The sequence below is a fragment of the Cherax quadricarinatus genome, chromosome 45 (assembly GCF_038502225.1).
Source record: "Cherax quadricarinatus isolate ZL_2023a chromosome 45, ASM3850222v1, whole genome shotgun sequence".
Lineage (NCBI taxonomy): Eukaryota > Metazoa > Arthropoda > Malacostraca > Decapoda > Parastacidae > Cherax > Cherax quadricarinatus.
Window position 1 is genome coordinate 2,051,352 of NC_091336.1, and position 25,544 is coordinate 2,076,895.

At 40.5% G+C, this 25,544-nt stretch overlaps 1 protein-coding gene across 1 annotated transcript in view; it reads left to right on the plus strand.

Moving 5' to 3' along the window:
* The window catches only part of r (carbamoyl-phosphate synthetase 2, aspartate transcarbamylase, and dihydroorotase rudimentary), a 1,183,622-nt gene that overhangs the window by 1,093,383 nt on the left and 64,695 nt on the right, over nucleotides 1–25,544 (plus strand). The window contains exon 42 of the mRNA XM_070094236.1: nucleotides 14,246–14,316. Coding sequence (XP_069950337.1) covers nucleotides 14,246–14,316 — 71 coding nt within the window. The remainder of the gene's footprint in view (nucleotides 1–14,245; nucleotides 14,317–25,544) is intronic.

Here is a 25,544-nt window from a genome sequence, read left to right on the forward strand (position 1 = left end):
CCGAGGCTCTGATCGACTTAAGTGTGTCATCACACCCCTGTGCAGCAATTAGCTGCATCATAGTAGGCCCAATCTCCCTCACACTACTACCTTGATCTCTGCACCGATTAGACTCAACTCGGGTTGTGGTATCCTTTTCTTTAGTTGACTGCAGTTCAACATCAGAAAATAGAGTTTCCAAACCTAAGTCCTCACCATCCTCACGAGAAATATAAGGATTACCCTTGGTATCCTGGTCACGAGACATACTTCGTGTGATGGCACCAACAGGAAAAAGGTCTGGCAGGGTCTCCCTAGCCTTCTTCTCCCAAACTTTGGGGCCTGGTTGCCCCCATACTAGTGGTTCTTCACTGTCTAACAGGCCCATAACATTATTCCCTAATAAGAGGTCGACCCCTTCGAAGGGAATTTCATCTGAGATACCTACAGGGAGATAGCCAACTTGGTATGCAGATTCTACCCATAATTTGTGTACTGGTGTCCTTATGGTTGAACCCGTAATACCCTTCAATAATACATCTACTCCAGTATAGGTATCCTTAGACATTGGCAACACTCCAGCACGTAGCAAGGAGTAGGTGCTACATCCATCTCTCAAGGACACTATATTCTCAACCCTACCCACATCCTTATGCAAAGCAACTGTGGACTTACTAGAAAATACCTGCATCCTGGGGTCTAGACCCCTCACCTTGCTTTGAAGACCAAATACAGGCAGCTGGATGTGTGTCTGCAGTTAGAGTCCTCTGGGGTGGTTCCTCCCTTTCCTGATCTCGCTGCCTTGACCAGCAAAACTTTTGTGTGTGTCCAGTTTTGTTACAGTAGTAACAGGCATAGCTCTTAAAGGTATTTTTACCATTTGGTGTAGGACTGGTACTGTTTACTCGAGGACCTGAAATATTATCTGATTGTCTAGGTAAACTTTGAGCTCCAGCTGACTTACCTTTTCTTTCTATTTTAGAGGGTGCCTCAGCCTTCATTTGTCCCTGAAAATTCTTGTCCCATTTACCTTTATGACCATAGGACTTGGAATAAGGTTTAGAACGAGTGGGGAAATTTTCAGAAGGAGCATAACTGTTTTTACTTACCAATTCCCTGCGAGCCAAGAATCGGTCACCTAGATCCAGTGCTTCAGAAAGATTATCTGGGTTTTTGTCCTCTAAATATTCTCTGAGGTCAACAGGGATTGTATTGTACAATTCCTCATGAACCATCAGATCTACTAATTTGTTATAGTCTTTATTAACTCCTTTAGAACAAACCCATTTCTTAAAAAGGAACAGTTTCTCATTCCCAAACTCAGTTAAGGTCTGCCCATCCCGAAATTTTTTATTTCTGAACTTTTGTCTATATTTCTCAGGTATCATTTGGTATGCAAGCAATACTTCCTCTTTAATCTTATCATAATCAGAAAAATTTTGCCCCTCCAGAGTCTCTACTCTCTGGAATCCTTTACCCACAAGTTGTGTGCGAACTAGGGTAGCCCACTTCTGTTTGGGCCAACCTTGCTCCAAAGCAGTCTTCTCAAAGAAAGAAAAATATCTATCTGGGTCACTCTCTGTAAACTTAGGGACAAAATTTGCAGCTTTAGTTATGTTAAAGTACTGCTCAGGCTCTTGTTCTGAACCTCCTAACCTTTGACGTTCTTCCTCCTTAGCTTTCATTAAGTTCATCTGAGCCTCTAGTACTGCTAATTTAAGTCTCATTCTCTCCATTTCCATATCACCTGGAGTAGGTGATTCCTCATCTTCACTATTAACAGGCATGTTTACTGATGAATTATTACCTTCTTCCCTGAAGCCTAAAAAATCTGAAGACTCAGCTTCTGACATAATTTTTTATCTTTAAACACTTGTTTCCCTCTTACAGTATCAGTGGACAAAGTTCCCACAGGCACATAAAATAACACTAATTGAATGTAACTATGCACATAGCACTTACCATAACCACAACAAAAAATGTGTTACTCAACCTTTCTCCCACCTTAGGAGAAAAACAACCTGTAAACTAATATATGAAAACAACACTTCCACTGACCCCACCTTGGTAAATCTTCTACCAGAAACATGCAACTGTTATTACCCCATACCAGCACATATAGTTCAAAGAATGTTTTGAGTTATTTTAGCAGTCAAATAACTCTCCCGGTCAAGCTCCCATGTTACGTTGGTTTGTCCCTTATTACTTTGATAGTAAGGTTCTCACTACATGTTCTAGTGTGGGGTAGCTTTTACTTAATGGTCTTATTTGTCTAGGGGTAATACTTACATCATGGCTGATCATCCTGAGTGTCTCTGATACCCTTTCACCAGCCCTCTTCACAGGTTATGTAAACTACTACTATAAAAATATAACTGTATTCTCAATAGATATGTACAGAATATACAATTACAGCCTCACATTTTCAAAACAACGATCTACACACTGCATAGCTGTTCTCCCACATGGTATATCTCAACAACTTTAGTCCTCTCTCTCCTTGACATAACTCTGGGCTAACCAGTGTTTTGACACACTTTAGTCACCCTGGGTATGGTGGTCACAACTTAAATTATAAAAAACTCACCCCTGGAGCACACATAATGCCCCAAAAGATAGAAGAAGGACCCAGAGATCCTGCCAGGTTGAAGGCCAGCCACAGAGAGCGAGTCAGTGCGAGGGAGAGGGAGAAAGAGGCTAAGCTCCTCCCACCAAAACAAAAGACTGTTGCCAAGCACAATTCTCCAGTTACCACAATTCTACCACACCTTAATTTTACTTTTACAAAAGGAAATACAACTTTATAAACTACTTATTTGCCAAGCACAATTCTCCAGTTACCACAATTCTACCACACCTTAATTTTACTTTTACAAAAGGAAATACAACTTTATAAACTACTTATTTAAATTGTGTGTTTGTGTCTATAGTATAACCTATTATATTGAGAAAAATAGGCTTGACCCAGCTGCCTCAGTCATAAGGTTGATCAGTCCTTCTGACATTTAGAGCGAAGTCCCCATCAATTCAATATAATTAGGTATTCCAGAGTAACTGTTACTTATAAATACATGTTGGGTCCTATAGCCCCATAACAGCGGCCTTCGTCCGAGACGCGTCCAATGTGCGGCCTGAGCCACGCTCACATGTTCCGCGGGTGGCATTGTTTACCAGCCAGCCTCCGCGGTAACATCCAAGCATACAATCGGAACATTTTGTATTATTACAGTGTTTTTGGTGATTTTTTTCTGGAAAATAAGTGACCATGGGCCCCAAGAAAGCTTCTAGTGCCAACCCTACAGCAATAAGGGTGAGAATTACTATGGAGATGAAGAAAAAGATCATTGATAAGTATGAAAGTGGAGTGCGTGTCTCCGAGCTGGCCAGGTTGTATAATAAACCCCAATCAACCATTGCTACTATTGGTGGTACAGCTGCTGCTGCTGCTGTACCACCGTCAGCTGCTGCTGCACTGTCAGCTGCTGCTGCTGTACCACCGTCAGCTGCTGCTGCTGCTGCTGTAGTACCGTCTGCTGCTGCTGTAGCATCGTCTGCTGCTGCTGTAGCATCGTCTGCTGCTGCTGTAGCATCGTCTGCTGCTGCTGCTGCTGTAGCATCGTCTGCTGCTGCTGTAACATCGTCAGTTGCTGCTGTAGCATCGTCTGCTGCTGCTGTAGCATCGTCTGTTGCTGCTGTAGCATCGTCTGTTGCTGCTGTACCACCGTCAGCTGCTGCTGCTGCTGTACCACCGTTGTTGGTGTGGCTTATTGAGAATACCAAGAAACAATTAACCCCAGAGGGTTAGCTACCCAGGATAACCCAAGAAAGTCAGTGTCATCGAAGACTGTCTAACTTATTTCCATTGGAGTCCTTAATCTTGTCTCCCAGGATGCAACCCACACCAGTTGACTAACACCCAGGTGAACAGGGAAAATGCCTGGAACTAGTGCTCATATTGGTGAATTTAGAGCCAGCAAAGGTTGGTTTGAGAGATTTAAGAATCGTAGTGGCATACACAGTGTGATAAGGCCTGTTCTGGAAGACAATACCAAACAGGACCTACAGTACTCAGGAGGAAAAGGCAGTCCCAGGACACAGTGTCTCATCAGTCATTGCTGCATCTTCAATAAAGGTAAGTGTCATTTATTCTTCATTTAGTAGAGTAGTACATGCACAATATATATTGAGCATGTACTACTCTATTATTGTGCATGTATCCTTCTCTTTGTGTGTAGGAAAATGTATATTTCATGTGGTAAAAATTTTTTTTCATACTTTTGGGTGTCTTGCACGGATTAATTTGATTTCCATTATTTCTTATGGGGAAAATTCATTCGCATAGCGAACGTTTCGCATAACAGCCAGCCCTCTTGCACGGATTAAGGTCGCTATTAACGTAATATATGACATTTAATGAGACTCGGTGATTATTATTATGATTATTATTATAATTTCTAATATGGCGTCACTTGTGCAAGTCGTCTGGCTACCACATCTCATATTTGTTTATTTTTTCTACTGTGGGGTGTATTTATCATCTTTATATGTTATGCATCGTGTTTATTGTATAATTTTGAAAAAATATCATAGATGGATTAATGAAAATGTGTATATTAACATAATATACAACATTTAAATGATACTCGATGATTATCATCATCATTGCTAATATGACGTCTGGAGACATATGACACTCTTACTGATTTTAATGTGTACCTGCATGCCAGCACAGTATGTAAGTTTATTTAGGTACAGGTATACATAAGTATAATTATCAGAGTATATATAAAATATGAAATAACTTTAAAAAACACTTTAAATTTTGGCGTTTCCAGACAAAATGGAGAGACTTAGTGCTTACGGATCTCACAGAGAATGTAAACAAACCGGGTGGGGTGCATTTACCGTATTAGAAAGTCAGGTGGGGGGAGCCGTATAGCGAGTTTTGGTCATAATGAGAAATGACTGTATTAGTGGAACACCATAAAACGAAACGCCGCAAAGCGGGGGCCTACTGTAATTTAAATGAGGAAACTTAATTTGATATACGAGTAAATTGAGTTACGAGCTAGCTCCTAGAACAGATTAAACTTGTAAGTCAAGGTTCCACTGTATAGAGGTGTGAAGATGACAAAAAGTGAACCACTTGTGGCAACATCGGTGACTGCCACTCACTCGGTAATATTAATTTGACTTTTTTACTTTTTTCTTTTTTTTTTTTTAACAAGTCGGCCATCTCCCACCGAGGCAGGGTGACGAAAAAAGAAAGAAAATCCCCAAAAAGAAAATTCTTTCACCATCATTCAACACTTTCACCACACTCACACATTATCACTGTTTTTGCAGAGGTGCTCAGAATACAACAGCTTAAAAGCATATGCGTATAAAGATACATAACATATCCCTCCAAACTGCCAATATCCCAAACCCCTCCATTGTACTTCCCATTTCCAGGACTCAAGTCCGACTATATGAAAATAACCGGTTTCCCTGAATCCCTTCACTAAATATTACCCTGCTCACACTCCAACAGATCGTCAGGTCCCAAGTACCATTCGTCTCCATTCACTCCTATCTAACATGCTCACGCACGCTTGCTGGAAGTCCAAGCCCCTTGCCCACAAAACCTCCTTTACCCCCTCTCTCCAACCCTTATTTTGTGTGTACACAGATATGATACCTCTTCTGAGCATTTTTCTTGTTAGTAGGAGGCAGTTTTATTAGGTAGTGGTCACCAGGTCTCAAATGAGATGGTATTTGGTGATAATTTTGTGGGTAGTTTTTCTATTGCAGGTGTTGTTACTTGGTACTTGAATATTATTTGCCTGATGACAAAATTTATCATATAGTGGTTTGTTTCTAGTCTTCAACTTATACATATTATAAGCATTGAGCATGGGAATGTCCATTCTCTTTGCTGATGACACGACTTATGTCATCTCTCACCCTAATCTTGCCACCCTCAACACCATTGCTAACGAGGAGGACAGCCAATAAACTTACACTTAACACTGGCAAAACCTACTATATTATGTTTGGTAGCAGAGCAGGTGTTGCGCAACTTAACATTAAGATCAACAACACTCTAATTGCCAGACATAATGAGGGCAAATTCTTTGGCCTATACCTCGACAACAACCTAAATTTCAGCACCCATATCCAACACACAACAAAAAAAGTATCCAAAACGGTGGGGATCCTCTCCAAGATACGATACTGCGTACCGCAAACTGCCCTTCTCACACTATACCATTCACTTATATATCCATACCTCACCTATGCTATCTGTGCTTGGGGTTCAACTGCAGCAACACACCTAAAGCCAATAATCCAATAAAAAGCCGCAGTAAGAATAATCACTAAATCCCATCCCTGGCAACCTCTCTCCCCCCCCATTCTTCATAGATCTAAACTTACTCCATGTTCAGAACATCCACACATACTACTGTGCAATCTATATCTACAGGACCTTAAATTCCAATATTAACCTTGACCTAAAATGCTTTCTTGATAGTTGTGACAGGATCCACAGGCATAACACCAGTCACAAACATCTCTATGACATTCCCCGAGTTCGACTAAACCTTTACAAAAATTCAACGTATTTCAAAGGACCTAAAATCTGGAACACCCTACCTGAAAACTCTAGAACTGCAGACACATTCATTACTTTCAAAACTACAGTTAGAAAACATTTTATCTTCCTGATACACCCCGACAACTAAGTACATGATAATCACCTGGTGGTTCAAAATTACACTCACTCACCCACTGACTATAAACCCAGAAATACTAATCTTAATCTTAAAATAAATCCTAACTAGTCATAAGTTTGCCTATGTTACTCAAATATAGACACCTTGTATTGTGCCAAAACAAAAGCATTCACATTGCTAAACTCAAAATTATGATGTAGTCACTTAGCCTTAATACTATAATCTGTAAGGACTTAATGTTAAGAATTAATCTAAGTTTGCCCAAAATGCCTAGCCATGCTAGGTGTCCTAGTGGCCCCCTTTGTAATTAGTATTTTATAAAGAGAATAAACTTGAATTGAATATGTAGCAGCAAACCCAGTTTGCTTGTCTCATTTGTCCACTGAATGCATATTGAGGGTGTAGACCATCACAGCTGCAGGTTTTAGAATGGGTTCATTGGTCTTTCTGTTCTGCCTGCCACTGTCTGTCATTTCATTTCAGTGAATTGATGTCAACAATGTGACATCTCGTTTGTCATGCCACCAAAATGCCATGATGTCATTGGCAGCAAATGCCTGCACCACACCTCTGTGAGTGTCTGCGTTGAACCTGGGCATATGCTCATGATATGCACACACTGTGCTACACATATCTGCTATCTTCACTCGCAAGACATCACTGAGTAAGGGGCTCGTGTACCAGTTATCAGTATGTAATACAGTGGACCCCCACCTTACGATATTAATCCATTCCTGAGAGCTCATTATATGCCGAAATTATCATAAGGCAAATTAATTTTCCCCATAAGAAATAATGGAAATCAAATTACTCCTTGCAAGACACCCCAAAGTATGAAAAAAAAAAAAAAAAATTTACCACATGAAATATTAATTTTAATACACCAAAACTGAAGAAGACATACTCTACTAAGAATAGATTACATGACACTTACCTTTATTGAAGATCTGGTGATGATTGATGGGATGGAAGGAGGGGAGTGTGGAAGTTGTTATTGTTTAGAAGGGGAATCCCCTTCCATTAGGACTTTAGGTAACAAGTCCTTTTCTGGGGTTACTTCCCTTCTTCTTTTGATGCCACTAGGACCAGCTTGAGAGTCACTGGACCTCTGTTGCACAACATATCTGTCCATAGAGCTCTGTAGTTCCCGTTCCTTTAAGACTTTCTTAAAATGGGCCATAACATTGTCATTGTACAGGTTGCCAACACGGCTTGCAGTAGCTGTGTCAGGGTGATTTTCATCTGTAAAGGTTTGTAGTTCAACCCACTTTGCACACATTTCCTTAATCTCTTTTTTCAATTCCATACTAATTCTCACCCTTTTTACCACAGGAATGGCACTAGAAGCTTTCTTGGGGTCCATGGTGATTTATTTTGCAGTTACAAGCACTAAAAACATTGGGATAATGTGAAATGTACCAAATGTATGCGTAGATGTGACCGCACTGGCTGGCTTGTAAACACTGGCGCTGAGGCCACGCGTGGGACGTGTCCCGGACGAATCACATGAGGCGAGTTTTTTTAGCGTGAGGCGAGGCAAAATTTTTGCGTTTAAATGTATCGTATGGCGGATTTAACGTAATGCGATGCCATCATAAGGTGGGGGTGCACTGTATATGCCTCTTACCAAGATATGGTTCCATCATTTTTCTAACCACATCACCAGAGATATCCAATAACTTCCTGGTATCTTGTAATGTATTACAGTGTACACAATTATATCCAATACAAGACCACTGTAGCAGTCACAAAGTACAAATAATTTTATACCAAAACATTTCCTATTGCTCGGTATATACTGCTTGAACAACAGTATACCTTTAAACAGAATCAAAGACTCACCAATAACAAGCTTCCTGAAAATAAAAATACATACAGAACTTTTGTTTCAGGTGCATCAACACATTCCTGATCTTATATAACCTGTTGTTTCTGTCAGGCCTGGTTTTGTCTGAGAAGTGTAGCATACATTACAATAGCACAGATGGATTGATTGGTATTATATCACTGAAAGCTGGGGTTGAAATCAGGCAGTCTGTCAACCAGTATGTGACATTGTGCTTTTAGACATCTGGCATAAGCATTATTGTGGCAAATAACAGATACATCTCAGCCACAGTTGTCTCCTTCCACTAGTGTAGGCATGATCTTGGTGAAACAATTGTGTTTGTCATGGTGTAATCGAAATATGTGTTACTTTCCCTGACAGTAATTTTCATCAGGGGTTCATCAAACAATAACTCAAAACATTTCAGTTCAGTGGCATTGTTCCCAAGTGTGCAAGATGGCCGTATTCCACTTTGAGTTTCTTCAAAGTGATGGGGATTGGGAACAAAATTGGCACCTTGCTGCCAATCCCAGATGCGGTCTGCTGGTGGGTACTGGATATTGACAGGTGGTTGTGGGTGTGCAGGTTGTGGTTGTGCAGGTTGGTGTGGTGGGTGGGTGAGGGTGGCCTTTGTTGTAGATGTGCTGAGTCAGTGGCATGGCTACCAGCATGCTGGTGCCTCATGACACATGGCATCACTGCCATCTGATGACACATGCACATTATCCACCCCAGTTGTAACAATATCATTGTCATTTTCCCTATCTGTTCCTGGTGTAGGGCCACGGAATGTACTCCTAGATGTACTCCTTTCCCTCGAAATAGCATATGACACACTACCAGAATGCACGTAGCATCGTACATACTGACATTTCACTGTAGAATATTCCTCCTCACTGTTGCTACTGGAATTGTAATGAAGAGCTAAGAAATCACAATCACTATCACTGCTCACATCCGAGTCCTGGACACGGGGAAATAAGAGTTTCCTCTTTTGCCGTGGTACAACTGAACATGAACAAGATGGCCCAGTACCAGAGGTGGAAGGTTGAAGGTCGTCTGGGTTTTCAGAACAATTTTCGTTATCCTGGGTATTGCTTTCGGTCACAAACTCCTCAGAGCCATGAAATTCATCTTCACTGACACTTTCATCTGTGTTAGAACTATCACTTAGGAACAGAAGAGTCCCATTTCGCTGGGGAGCGAGATATTTCTTACCGCAAGGCATGGTAAACGAGGACTACTGAAATGGCATTCCCACAATGCAATGTGGGTGCCCCGATTTTTTTTTTATACTGCACACACTGACCATGCAGACCCATTCTCTCACGTAGGCCTACCAGCTTTTTCCCACTAGATTTGAAGCCGCTAGAATTTTGGCATATTAATACGTCACCAACACTGGCTCCTAAGATGTATCTATACGGCATCAGCAGTGAAAGGGTTAGGGACGGAGTTCTGTTCCTAAGACCATGTCAGTAGACTAATTTGTTGCTAAGCGAGGAGCATACTATACTGGTAGTGGGTTTGTGTCAACCATCTTTAGATGTTTTTTATTGTCACCTTTGCACCATTTATAACATTTCTAGTATATTTTTGAATGTTTATACAGCTGTATACTGTAATAAACAAAATAGAGGAAATCAGCTGTGATATACATTATTTAGGTTTGCATACTGGTTGGAAAGCCCATCATAACTACAAGCTGTCAGTAAACAAGTATGTCGATAAGTGAGGAGAGACTGTACTTGGTACTTACATTAATATTTTGTTGTCTCCCCCTTGGCCTTGATTATCTGAAGCCATCTGGGCATGCTTTCACTCAGATTCCTGAAGTAATCAACAGATAACTGATTAACCCAGATGTCCTTGATCTACCACTGCATATTGCTGCAAGCATACATATGTGGAATGTGGCAAGATTCTATCTTCTTTTTCATGATATTCCAGACATTCACAATAGGATTGAGATCTGAACTATTCCCTGGCCACTGTAAAACCTCAATATTTTTCTCAACTAGCCACTTGGTTACTTTTTTGGCTTTGTGACAGGGGACACTTATGCATGAAGGTGGTGCAGCCGTGAATTTGAAAAATATTAAGCAGGTGGTCCTCGAGAATGGTGATGTAGCAGTTGGCACTCTATGCATTTTGGGGAAGGAGGTACAAACCCCCCATGACCAAGTATACTACTGAAGCAACAGTAAAGCATGACAGATTGTTGGTGCTTTATGGTGCTCATTGTGTATACTGGGTCATACTTACTGATGGAGGAGGGGTGCCTCACCCTCTTTTGATGACCTTGAGTTCACTGAAATGTGAATTCATCTAACCACATGACTTTTTTCCAGTCATGAACACTCCAGTGTGCATATTTCCTGACAAGCTGCAGGCATTCCTTCTTCATGTGGGGCATGAGTAGAGGTTTCTTGCAGCATGATGACTTAGCAGGTGGAGGTTCTTTTGCAGGAGTGATGGATGCTCTAAATCCAGAGATCACCCAACCATTCAGGATGCATTTCTTTAAGTTGTAATTCAGTCATGCAGTATGACAGCATCACAGCTCAAAGAAATACAAGTGACTGCTACACCACCATTCTCAAGGACCACCTGTTGATTTTCTTTGAAATTCATGGCTGTACAACCCTTAGGCATGATAGTGTTTCCTTTCACAAAGCCAAAAAAAAGTAACCAAGTAGCTCACTGAGAAAAATATTAAGGTTTTACAGTGGCCAGGAAATAGTCCAGACCTCAATTCTATTGTGAATGCTGGAATATTATGAGAATGAATATGGAATCCTTTCATGTTTCATCCATGTTGTACCTGCAGTGGTAGATCATGTTGGACCTGCAGCAGTGGATCATGTACCTGCAGTGGTAAATCATGTACCTGCAGCAGTAGATCATATTGTACCTGCAGCGGTAGATCATGTTGGACCTGCAGCGGTAGATCATGTTGGACCTGCAACAGTAGATCATGTGCCTGCAAAAGTAGATCATGTTATACCTGCAGCAGTAGATCATGTTATACCTACAGCAGTAGATCATGTTGTACCTGCAGTGGTAGATCATGTTGTACGTGCAGTAGTAGATTGTGTTGTACCTGCAGCAGTAGATCAGGTTGTACCTGCAGTGGTAAATCATGTTGTACCTACAGCAGTAGATCATGTTATACCTGCAGCAGTAGATCATGTTGTACCTGCAGCAGTAGATCATGTTGTACCTGCAGTGGTAAATCATGTTGTACCTGCAGCAGTAGATCATGTTATACCTGCAGCAGCAGATCAGGTTGTACCTGCAGTGGTAAATCATATTGTACCTGCAGCAGTAGATCATGTTATACCTGCAGCAGTAGATCATGTTGTACCTGCAGCAGTAGATCATGTTTTACCTGCAGTGGTAGATCATGTACCTGCAGCAGTAGATCATGTTGTACCTGCAGTAGTAGATCATGTTGTACCTGCAGTGGTAAATCATGTTGTACCTGCAGCAGTTGATCAACGATACTTGAGTCAACCAGTTACATTAATTACTTAAGGAATTTGAGCGAAAATTGCCAAGGTGGCTTCAGATGGCCATCAAGGCCAAGGTGATGATAACACTATATTAATGCAAGTACCAAATATTAAAATTTTTGTTCTATAATGAATATATTCTTGCTATTAAAAACAATTTTTGTAACAAATGGAAGATCTGGTTATTTTTACTGACACTGTACCATTATTATTATTCTTATTATTCTTATAAACCTCCACTTTGACTACCTCATATTAGTATTAAGATAAAATAAAGATTTATTAAAAAACCATCCACCTAGTGACATCATCCAGAAACCTCTACAGTGTTTTCATAGCTAATAACCAGTAACAAATCAGTACTTACTGTGATAGTCACATATACAGTTTGTGGTAATGACAATACTTGAGAAGCTTTTTTGTACATAAAAGCAGGCAAGGTGTTTGTCTCCTGCCTTGTTTTTAAGGGTGTTTGTGATGAGTGCAACTTCTATGGGGTTAGTTGGAGCTAAGAATAGCGTATTTGGGTAGGTACCTATTAGGTATTCTGATGGACGGGTGTTTGTGCTTGGTATTTTGTTCGCTAGATTTTTTTCCTATGGTGGAGAAGAAAACATTGAGTCTGTTCACTGTTTCAGTAGGTGTGAATAGGGGTTCATCTGATTTTGTTAGTTTGATTGTTTTGGTTTTGGATAACTTTTTAGTTCCAAGAATTTAAGATAGAGTTTTCCAGGTTTTTTTCATATCACCTTTGATGTTATGTAATCTATTTTCATAATACAATTTTTATAGACCTTCTTATCAGGCTGGTAAGTGCTGACAAGTAACATTTAGACTGTTCTCTAGTTATTTGACCCATTCTATACTGTTTTTTATATTTGTGCTTTGTGTTAATGGATTTGAGGATGCTTGGTGTTAGCCAGGGATTGGTTGATTATTCTTATAAACCCTCACCTTGACTACCTCGCATTAGTATTAAGATTAAATAAGATTTTAACCACTATTATCTTGTCGAGTTTTAAGTTAGTATGTGCTAGGATTAGTCTGCCCGAAATGCCCCGGCATGATAGTGGCTTTCTTTGTAATTATTAAACCAAAGTTGAAGAATTAAGACACTTGTGCAACATATGGGAATCTTTACTGAAGAAATGTTTCGCCACACAGTGGCTTCATCAGTCTTATACAAAGCAGGAAGGTATAAGGAGAGGAGGAGTTTGAGGTAATTAGTCCCTCAGCCTGGAGTCAATGTGTTCAGTCCATCAATCTTGTAGAAAGTACAGCACAGGGCCGTAGCAGTGGCTTATATACTGTAGTCAGGCGAGATGAAGCAGGAGGAGGCGGGGTCATAGGAGCCATCCACTAGTCTAAGTAGGTCTTCATCCGAATATTGGAAGTGGCTGGGTCAAAGGCAGCTTAATACACACTTTCTCTGGTGCTGGACCAGAGAAAATGTAATTTTTGTTTCCTTCGTCCGGCTACATCTCTGCCTGGCTACATCTGTTTATATGCTATGTAACGTGTTTCTTATATAATTTTGAAGAAAATATTATGGATGGATTAATGAAAATATCTATATTAATGTGCTCAAAAGTGATTATTATTAGTAGTATTATTATTAATATGGCATCAAAACTAGAGGGACAATTTTAGTGATTTTTAATGTATACCTGCTTACCAGCACAGTGTGTAAGTTTATTTAGGTATAGGTACACATAAGTATAATTATCAGGATACACATAATATACACAACTTAAAAATACTTGAAATTTTGGAAAGTTTCCAGACATAATGGAGAGACGTACTCACAGAGCATATAAAGAAAATGAGTAGCACATGGTGACCATATTAGTGTCGGGTGGGGAGAACCGTATGACGAGTTTTGGTCATAACTGTCCGTATTAGCAGAACGTCATAAAACAGGGCCCTAATGTCCATAAATATGTTATGGCTAAGTTCCCTGTTAATTGAGGGTAGGTATGTAATATCTCACAAACTAAAGCCAATGTGAAAAACCTACTGACATTTTCAAATTCACCAACCCCAACATAACCTAAATATCTTTGGCAATGAATTTTTGTTGTTGTTGTTCACCAGTGAATTGATGTTGTAGGATGTAGAAACATTAATTTATCGTAATTTTAAATCAAACATGCTCCCTAAACTGCACTTTAAGAGGAAATTTGAACACAATCTTAATTTTTTTCCAGATTCTGTGATGATGATGTCAGGATATGCAGACGTTGTGGTGATCAGACATCCAGAACCTGGAGCAGTTGCTGTAGGTGTTACTTCTCTTGCTCTAACAAACACTATTAACTAACATTGTTATTCAGTCACTTGTATGACACACATTGTCGTGGCCACTACCTAGACAGAAAGTTCTGAGGGGAATGTCTTTTTTTTATTTGGTCATCATTATATTAATGAGATCAGGGAAAGGATATGGGGAAGGATAAAACTGTAAAATATTTTGAGCAGTAATAATATAGGCATAATAACAGAGTTAATCAAAAGGTTTTAAAACCAATGTGAACTTGCAATATTAACAAGTGTTCACATGGTCCAGGAGGTTAACCCTTTATTAAGTAAGTTTATTCAGGTATACACAAATACAGTTACATAGATTATCATGCATAGCAGCATATGTAAAGTACCTAGGATAACCCTAAAAAGTCAGACAGAGTGACTTCCATTGGGGTCCTTTCGAGGTGTGTGTTGTACTATGGGTTAGAGCCCAGGGTCTGTTTCATAGAATTACGTGATGAGCTCAGCTCACTCATATAATCAGTGAGCAGTAAATTTGGGTCTAGATATGAATGAATGGGTCTATGTGGTTAATGTGTAGCATATAAAAAAAATCATGCCCCACGCAGTGAATGATGGGGAAAAAATCTTGACTGTGTATTGGTGTAGTTTGGAGTTGACCTGGAGAGAGTTTCAGGGGTCAACACCCCCGTGGCTCGGTCTGAGACCAGGTCTCACGGTGGATCAGGGTCTGATCAACCAGGCTGTTACTACTGGCCACACACAAGCTGACGTACAAACCACAGCCCGGTTGGTCAGGTACTGACTTTAGGTGCCTGTCCAGTGCCTTCTTAAAGACAGCCAGGGGTCTATTGGTAATCCCATTTACGTAGGCTGGGAGGCAATTGAACAGTCTTGGACCCCATACACTTATTGTGTTCTCTCTCAATGTACTCATTGCACCCGTGCTTTTCATTAGGGGAATGTTGCATCTCCTGCTGAGTCTTTTGCTTTTGTAGGGAGTGATTTTTTGTGTGCAGGTTTGGTACCAATCCCTCCAGGACCTTCCAAGTGTATATTATCTTGTATCTCTCTCGTCTGCATTCCAGGGAATACAGATCAAGGATCTTCAACCGTTCCCAGTAATTTAGGTGCCTTATCGTGCTTATATGTGCCATGAAAGTTCTTTGTACACTCTCCAGGAAGATATATTACAGAAACAGAGATGATTTTGATTTGTTTCAGGAGTGAAGGTACAGTGGTAACTCGATATATGTTCGCTTTGGAATAAGTCCAACTTGGTATATGTCCTGTTTGGACATGAAAAGTTTTGCTTGGTATACGACCTTTGTTTGGAATACGACTCGTTTGTATGGGTCAAAATGAATCACGACACCACGTGCTACACCACTACACTGCAGCCCAGGGCCACATTATTACTATCGACATACCTTGTTCACTGAATTTAATAATTTCTAACAACTGCCTTCAAATGCCATCATAAACGAAGGGAGAAGTGATGAATAATTCATGCCGAGAATTGTAAACAAAAGTGGAATGACTAGACCAAACGCAGATTCATATGCATTTTCTTTGGTGCTGGACCAGAGAAAACGTAATGTTTTTCCCTCTGCCCTGCATATAAACATAGCATGTTTATATACAGTGGACCCTCAGTTAACACCTGCATCGGATAATACCAAAATCAGAAAATGCCTTGCTTTGGCATAAAAAAATTGGCTCGGATAACACCTAAAAACTCGATTAGGAGCTTTCATCCTGAACGTGTCTACACAGTGCCCTGAGCAGGCCCAGCTGGTCACCCCATGTACCAGCCAGTGTGCCATCATTTACAAGCCACTGAGGACGGTTCCACGCATACATGTGATATATTTTGTATTATTCCATTGTTTTTAGTGCTTGTAACTGCTAAATAAGCCACCATGGGCCCAAAGAAAGCTTCTAGTGCCAATCCTGTGGTAAAAAGGGTGAGGTGCACTATCAAATTGAAAAAGATAATAGAAAAGTATGAGAGTGGAGTGCGTATCTCGGAGTTGGAAAAGTTATACAACAAACCCCATTCAACCATCACTACTATCTTGTGCAACAAAAAGGCAATCAAGGAAGCTGTTGTTGCAAAAGGTGCAGATGTGATTACAAAACAGAGATCGCAAATACTCAAAGATGTGGAGAGGCTGTTGTTGGTGTGGATAAACGATAAACAATTATCAGGAGATAATATTTCTCAGTCAATAATATGTGAAAAGGAAAGGCAGTTGCATGATGATCTCATTAAGAAAATGCCACCAAATAGTGCTGCTGTTGATGAATTTAAGGCCAGCAAAGGCTGGTTTGAGAGATTTAAGAATCATAGTGGCATACACAGTGTGATAAGGCATGGTGAGGCTGCCAGTTCTGACAAAAAAGTGGCTGAAAAATATGTGCAGGACTTTAAGGAGTACATACATTGGAAAATTAAAACCCCAGCAAGTGTTTAATTGTGACAAAACAGGCCTGTTTTGGAAGAAAATGCCAAACAGGACCTACATTACTCAGGAGGAAAAGGCACTCCCAGGACACAAGCCTATGAAAAACAGGCTAACTCTGATGTTGTGTAGTAATGCTAGTGGGGATTGCAAAGTGAAGCCTTTACTTGTCTATCACTCTGAAACTCCTAGAGTGTTCAAGAAAAATAATATTGTCAAGACTAAATTTTGTGTGATGTGGAGAGCAAACAGTAAGGCATGTTTATTGACTGGTTCTATGACGTGTTTGGCCCCACTGTGAAACAGTACCTCCTGGAAAATAAATTGGAACTCGAGTGCCTCCTGGTAATGGGCAATGCTCCTGCTCATCCTCACAACTTGCAAGAGCAAATTGCGGGGGAGTTGAGCTTCGTCAAAGTGAAGTTCTTGCCTCCTAACACCACTCCTCTCCTCCAGCCCGTGGACCAGCAGGTCATTTCAAATCTCAAAAAACTGTACACCAAAGCATTGTTTCAAAAGTGCTTTGAAGTGACCTCAGACACTGAACTGACCCTAAGAGAGTTCTGGAAAGATCACTTCAGTATCCTCAGTTGCATAAACCTTATAGGTAAGGCTTGGGAGGGAGTGACTTGCAGGACTTTGAACTCTGCTTCGAGTAAATTATGGGATTTTGAAGGGTTTGGGGCTAACCCTGAGGAGCCTATGCCAGTTGTGGAATCTATTGTATCACTGGGGAAGTCCATGGGGTTGGAGGTTAGTGGCGAGGATGTGGAAGAGTTGGTGGAGGAGGACGATGAAAAGCTAACCACTGATGAGCTGCAAGAGCTTCATCTCCAACAGCAACAGACCACAGCTGAGGAAATTGCTTCAGAGGAGGGGGAAGAAAGATGGAGGAAGTTGCCTTCTTCAACGATTAAGGACGTGTAAAGTAAAAGGACACGAGTGCAACTAATGTGACATTTTATTAGGGCAACATTTCACTCTCCAGGAGCTTTATCAAGCCGTTACAAACAGTACATGGACATAGAGGGTATATATAGGCTCAGTGAGGTGTAATACTAGTGGTAGTAGTAGTAGTAGTAGTAGTAGTAGTAGTAGAAGTAATACAATATGTAGAACAATTAACTTGCACATGAGTAAACAATGTAAAGGCTATTACTTGGGAAACGTGGGATGCGTCCTGGACGAATCACTTAAGGCGAGTTTTTTATCATGAGGCAAAGCAAAATGCTTCGTATGGCAGATTTAACGTAATGTGATGTGTTCATAAGGCGGGGATCCACTGTACATTCGACCCTCGGTTATTAGCCATAATCCATTCCAGAAGGTCGGCCTCAAACCGAAAAGGCCGAAAACCAAAATAATATTTCCCATAAGAATTAATGTAAATCGAATTAATCTGTTTCAGACATCCAAAACTATTAGCAAAAAATACATTTTTTTTAACCCTTTCTGGGTCTGTGCCTTAGTTCTATGGCTTTGAGTTGTGGGTCCAAACCGTATAACTACGCCAAAATTCTAACGGCCTCAAATTTAGCTCTAGAAGGCTGGTAGGCCTACATCTAAGAGAATGGGTCTGGGTGGTCAGTGTGCACACTATAGAAAAAATCTGGATGCCCGCATGGCATTGTGGGAATGCTGACAAAGTGGCTTTGTTCGCCATGCCTGGCGGCAAGGAAGCTCTCACTCCCCGGGTGAATTCTGACTCCTCTTCCCAACTTATAGTTCTAAGATTGATGGAAGTGGATCTGAAGAGAAATTCTATGGTTCTGAACCATATGGTGCATTGTACCATATGATACAATGGTACAATATGGTACAATGGTGCCATATCATATGGTGGCATATGGTACAATGTACAATATGGTACATTATACCATATGGTACATTGTACTATATGGTATAATGTACCATATGGTATAATGTCCCATATGGTACATTGTACCATATGGTACAGGGACCCTACTGGGAATACGTCTGTCTGACTTTTTTGGTTATCCTAGGTCTCCAAACATATGCTGCTATGTATGATAATCTATGTAACTTTACTTGTGTATACCTAAATAAACTTACGATGCCACATGTGCTTGAGTAAGTTTATTCAGGTGTACACAAATAGAGTTACATAGATTATCATACATAGTAGTATGTGTATAAAATCCTAGGATAACCCAAAAAAGTCAGGGTGACTTATTTCCATAGGGATCCCTGTATCTGTACCATATGGTGCCCTGTATTGTATGGTACCATGTGGTACCCTGTACTGTATGGTATGCACCATATGGTACCCTGTACAATATGCTACCCTACACCATATGGTATTCTTTACCATATGATACCCTGTACCACATGGCCAGTAGGTGGTGTTGGTGCCACGAGGCACCAGCCAGGACCGAGTGAGTGGGGACCCAGGCCCCTGACTCAGCAGTTTCCAAGACCAAGCGCTTCATCATCCACCTCAAGCAACATCTCCAGTGGCTGTACACATGTAAATATATATAATAAAACATTACTAATATACAACATTTTTCATTTTTTGTTGTAAACAATTATTGTAAATGAAATAATGAAAATATTGGTGCAGTTATTGTGTTGAATACAACAGTACCATATAGTACCATAATGTATCATTGTACCAAATGGTATGATGCACCATAATGTATCATTGTACCATATGGTACCATGGCACCATTTGATACCATTGTACCATATGGTACCATTGTACCATCTGGTACCATTGTACCATCTGGTACCATTGTACCATCTGGTACCATGGTACCATTGCACCCTGTGGTACGTTGGTACCATATTGTACCATTGTACCATCTGGTACCATTGTACCATCTGGTACCATTGTACCATCTGGTACCATTGTACCATCTGGTACCATTGTACCATCTGGTACCATTGTACCATCTGGTACCATTGTACCATCTGGTACCATTGTACTTAACACAACCACACTAATATTTTCATCATTGTTTTGTTTACAATAAACTTGTAAACAAGTTTTGTAAGCAACATAATGATAAATTAGTACAGTTATTTTGTTGAATACAATGAGTGTACATTATACATTATACATGGTCTCACAGGCCACAAAAGTTACTGTAAAAAAATATTAGATAAAAAAGTAACAAAAACCTAAAATAAAATAATGAGAATTTACAGAAGTCACTGATGTTGCTGCCACCAGGTCATTGAAGGCCAACTTCATGCCTCTATATCTCAGTAACTACTGATCCAAAAAATTTTTTTTGTTTTATTACCTACAGAAAATTATTATCTTTGATTCTGTAATAATTTTTTTTTTTTTTTTTTTTTTTTTTTTTTTTAAATTCTTGGACCTTGGTGCACCCTTTGAGATTTGGGCTCTGGATCCTGAAAGGGTTAAAGATTAACTGTGGTTTTACATACAGAAAACAATGAGTATATTCATTACTTACCTTAAAATATTTGTAGTTTTAATGTAGGGGGACATGTGAGTAGTATTTATTTGTAGGAAGTCAGTGTAGGCAGCGGTAGATGTAGGTACAGTACACGTATGTAGCCCTCCTTGGCTACACTACACAGCCATATTATTACCATGTTCACTTTATTTATTTCTAACAACTACCTTTAGATGCCATCATAAACAAAGGGAGAAGTAATGAATAATTCATGCCGAGAATTGTAAACCAACACATATGATGGTGGGTACTGGGCAAGACACCACATTCGCAGTTTTCTCTAACACTGAATCACAGAAAACATAATGTTTACTCTCCACACAATAACATATAAACGCTGTGCGTTTATATGCTATGTTTATATGCTATATGCTGTGTAATGTGTTTCTTTTATAAATATCATATATGGATTAATGAAAATGTCTAAATTAACTTAAAATAAGACATTTAATGTGCCTAAGAGTGATTATTATTAAATATACATCACATATAAACATTACTACGCTCCTTGCCTTCCTGTTAAACTCCCTGCATGCCTGCTATAATCCTTGCCTTCCTCCTACACTCCTTGCCTTCCTGCTACACTCCCTGCCTTCCTGCTACACTCCCTGCCTTCCTGCTACACTCCTTGCCTTCCTGCTACACTCCCTGCCTTCCTCCTACACTCCTTGCCTTCCTGCTACACTCCCTGCCTTCCTGCTACACTCCCTGCCTTCCTGCTACACTCCTTGCCTTCCTGCTACACTCCCTGCCTTCCTGCTACACTCCTTGCCTTCCTGCTACACTCCTTGCCTTCCTCCTACACTCCTTGCCTTCCTGCTACACTCCCTGCCTTCCTCCTACACTCCTTGCCTTCCTGCTACACTCCCTGCCTTCCTGCTACACTCCCTGCCTTCCTGCTACACTTCCTGCATGCCTTCTACACTCCTTGCCTCTATGCCTGCCTGCTACACTCCCTGCATGCCTGCTACACTTTCTGCCTTCCTGCTACATTCCCTGCATGCCTGCTACACTCCCTGCATGCCTGCTACACTCTGCCTGCCTGCTACACTCCCTGCCTGCCTGCTACACTCTCTGCCTGCCTGCTACACTCCCTGCATGCCTGCTACACTCTCTGCCTGCCTGCTACACTCCCTGCATGCCTGCTACACTCATTGCCTCTATGCCTGCCCACCTTGAATTCTATTGTGTTTCTCACTTTCTTTACCAAAGGAACTTTACTAGGAATTTAGTTTGGCACCATGGTTACTTATTTTGTGGTTGCACTTAATAACCACCAAAAACAATGGATTATAGTGAAATGTTTGGATGAATGAGCAGAAGCTTCCTCACTCGCCCAGAGACACAGCCACACCGACTCAGGAACGCGCGAGTGGCTGGCAGTGGATGCGTCCAGTATGGCCGATAAGCGAAATAACAGCCGATAACCAAAGCCAAAAAAAATGGCCAATAACCGAGGGTCCACTATATTTCTTATGGGAAAATTCATTTGGATATGTCCTGTTTGATGCAGGGCCAAGGTCCTGGAATGAATTAAGGATGTATACCGAGGTACCACTGTAACATGATATTGAGCTCAAAGTAGCAGAAATATTTGATTTTTGCCAATATTATTCCAGAGGACACAAATTATGTCACTTGTCCAGTTGGTCAGTCTAATTCATGTTCACAAATGCACTGACATTATTCATACAATTATTACAACAATGCAGTCGTCTGCATAACAGTTAATCTCATATTTCTTGTGTGAATAAAAATCCAAAATGAAAAGCAAGTGTAATATAGGAGAGGCCTGGGAATGTAACTAATGAACAGAAGAAATGTTGCTTTAGTGTTTTTTTTAGGAATGTCTACATTGTTTGTTCTAGACCCTATTTTTAAATTGGCAGTTTTTTAATTTTGTGTGAAACTGGACAAATTACTGATTTCTGATCATTTTATTGGGTAGTTGAAATAGGTAAATAGGTGGTTTCTTGTACTCAGTTGATATAATGGAAAGAATACTAGCAAAATAGCTTAGAGTTTGGTTAGCTGGACAGTGGAATTGGCCTAAAATAGGACTCAAAATGGGTGAAATTCCCAATGCATAAATATCACCAAGACCACTAAATATGTATTATCTTCTAATCTTCTTTCTACAGCTTGGAGACCAGGAGTGAGATTCGATTAGGTTACCAAAAACTATTATTCAGAGGGTAAAGGAGGGGTTGTTGAGGTGGTTTGAACCTTCAGAGAGGATGGAGCAAAATAGGATGACTTGGAAGGTATATATAAATCTGGAATGAAGGGAAGGTGGGTTAGGGATCATCCCTGGAAGGTTCAAGGGAATGATAAGTAAAGTTTTGAATGATAGGGGCTTGGATATCTAACATGCCTCTGTGTGCATGTTAACCCTTTCAGGGTCCGTCCCGTAGATCTACGGCTTTACGTTCAGGGTCCAAACCGTAGATCTATGTCAAAATTCTAGCAGCGTCAAATTTAGCGTGAGAAGGCTGGTAGGCCTACATCTGAGAGAATGTGTCTGGGCAGTCAGTGTGCACACTATAGAAAAAATCTGGACGCCTGCATGGCATTGTGGGAACACCGCCAAAGTAGCTTTGTTCATCGTGCCTGACAGCAAGGAAGCTCTCATTCCCCACTCACTCTCTGGGCGAATTCTGACTCTCCTCTTCACAACTTACAGTTCTAAGACTGATGGAAGTGGAGCTGAAGAGGAATTCTATGGTTTTGAACCATATCGTACCATTGTACCATATGGTACAATGGTGCCATGTCATACAATGGTATCATATGGTACAATGTGCCATATGGTACATTGTACCATATGGTACATTGTGCCATATGGTACATTGTGCCATGTGGTACATTGTACCATATGGTACATTGTACCATGTAGTACAGGGTACAGGGACCCTAATGGAAATAAGTCTGTCTGACTTTTTTGGTTATCCTAGGTTCTCCAAACATATGCTGCTAAGTATGATATTATATGTAACTTTATTTGTGTATACCTAAATAAACTTACTTACGATGCCACATGCGCTTGAATAAGTTTATTCAGGTGTACACAAATACAGTTACATAGATTATCATACATGCGTGCTAAAGGAATAACAGGAAAAGTCGGTCGATGGATCTATAATTTCCTCACTAACAGAACACAGAGAGTAGTCGTCAACAGAGTAAAGTCCGAGGCAGCTACGGTGAAAAGCTCTGTTCCACAAGGCACAGTACTCACTCCCACCTTGTTCCTCATCCTCATATCCGACATAGACAAGGATGTCAGCCACAGCACCGTGTCTTCATTTGCAGATGACACCCGAATCTGCATGACAGTGTCTTCCATTGCAGACACTGCAAGGCTCCAGGCGGACATCAACCAAATCTTTCAGTGGGCTGCAGAAAACAATATGAAGTTCAACGATGAGAAATTTCAATTACTCAGATATGGTAAACATGAGGAAATTAAATCTTCATCAGAGTACAAAACAAATTCTGGCCACAAAATAGAGCGAAACACCAACGTCAAAGACCTGGGAGTGATCATGTCGGAGGATCTCACCTTCAAGGACCATAACATTGTATCAGTCGCATCTGCTAGAAAAATGACAGGATGGATAATGAGAACCTTCAAAACTAGGGAGGCCAAGCCCATGATGACACTCTTCAGGTCACTTGTTCTATCTAGGCTGGAATATTGCTGCACACTAACAGCACCTTTCAAGGCAGGTGAAATTGCCGACCTAGAAAATGTACAGAGAACTTTCACGGCGCGCATAACGGAGATAAAACACCTCAATTACTGGGAGCGCTTGAGGTTCCTAAACCTGTATTCCCTGGAATGCAGGAGGGAGAGATACATGATTATATACACCTGGAAAATCCTAGAGGGACTAGTACCGAACTTGCACACGAAAATCACTCACTACGAAAGCAAAAGACTTGGCAGACGATGCACCATCCTCCCAATGAAAAGCAGGGGTTTCACTAGCACGTTAAGAGACCATACAATAAGTGTCAGGGGCCCAAGACTGTTCAACTGCCTCCCAGCACACATAAGGGGGATTACCAACAGCAGTCTTCAAGCTGGCACTGGACAAGCGCCTAAAGTCAGTTCCTGATCAGCCGGGCTGTGGCTCGTACGTTGGTTTGCGTGCAGCCAGCAGCAACAGCCTGGTTGATCAGGCTCTGATCCACCAGGAGGCCTGGTCACAGACCGGGCCACGGGGGCATTGACCCCCGGAACTCTCTCCAGGTAAACTCCAGGTAGCACCATATGTATAAAATCCTAGGATAACCCAAAAAAGTCAGGGCGACTTATTTCCATAAGGATCCCTGTAGCTGTACCATATGGTGTCCTGTACCACATGGTACCCTGCACCATATGGTACCCTGCACCATATGGTACTCTGCACCATATGGTACCCTGCACCATATGTTGTCCTGTACCATAGATTGTAATGTACCATATGTTATCCTATACCATATAGTAAAAAGTACCATATGGTACCCTGTAACATATGATATCATGTACCATATGGTCAATAGGACGTGTTGGTGGCAGCAGGCACCAGCCAAAACTGAGTGGCAACGCAAGCTAACTACTGACTCAGCAGATTCCAAGTCAAAGCGCTCTGTCATCTTCCTCAAGGAACATGTCGAGTTCCTGTACACTTGTAAATATATAATAGAACATTACTAATATACAACATTTTTGCATATTTTTGTTGTAAACAATTATTGTAAACAAAATAATAATGAAAATATTAGTGTGTTTATTGTGTTGAATTTATTTTTTTTATTTATTTATTTATTAACAATTTGAGCATACATACAGAGGTACAAAAAAATACAGATAAGAGCAGCATGCCAAAGCCACTTATACTATGCATAGCATTACGGGCAATGCATTGTACCATATAGTACCATATGGTACAATGAACCATATGGTATCATTGTACTGTATGGTACAATGTACCATATGGTACCATTGCACCATATGGTACCATTGCACCATATGGTACCATTGCACCATATGGTACCATTGTATCATATGGTACCATTGTACCATATGGTACAATTGTACCATATGGTACCATTGCACCCTATGGCACCATTGTACCATATGGTACCATTGTATTCAACACAACCACACTAATATTTTCATTATTTTGTTTACAATAAACTTGTAAACAAGTTTTGTGAGCAATATAATGATAAATTAGTGCAGTTATTGTGTTGAATACAATGAGTGTACACTTATACAATATACATTATATTGGTCTCACAGGCCACAAATGTTACTAGAAAAAGAAAAAAATTAGAAA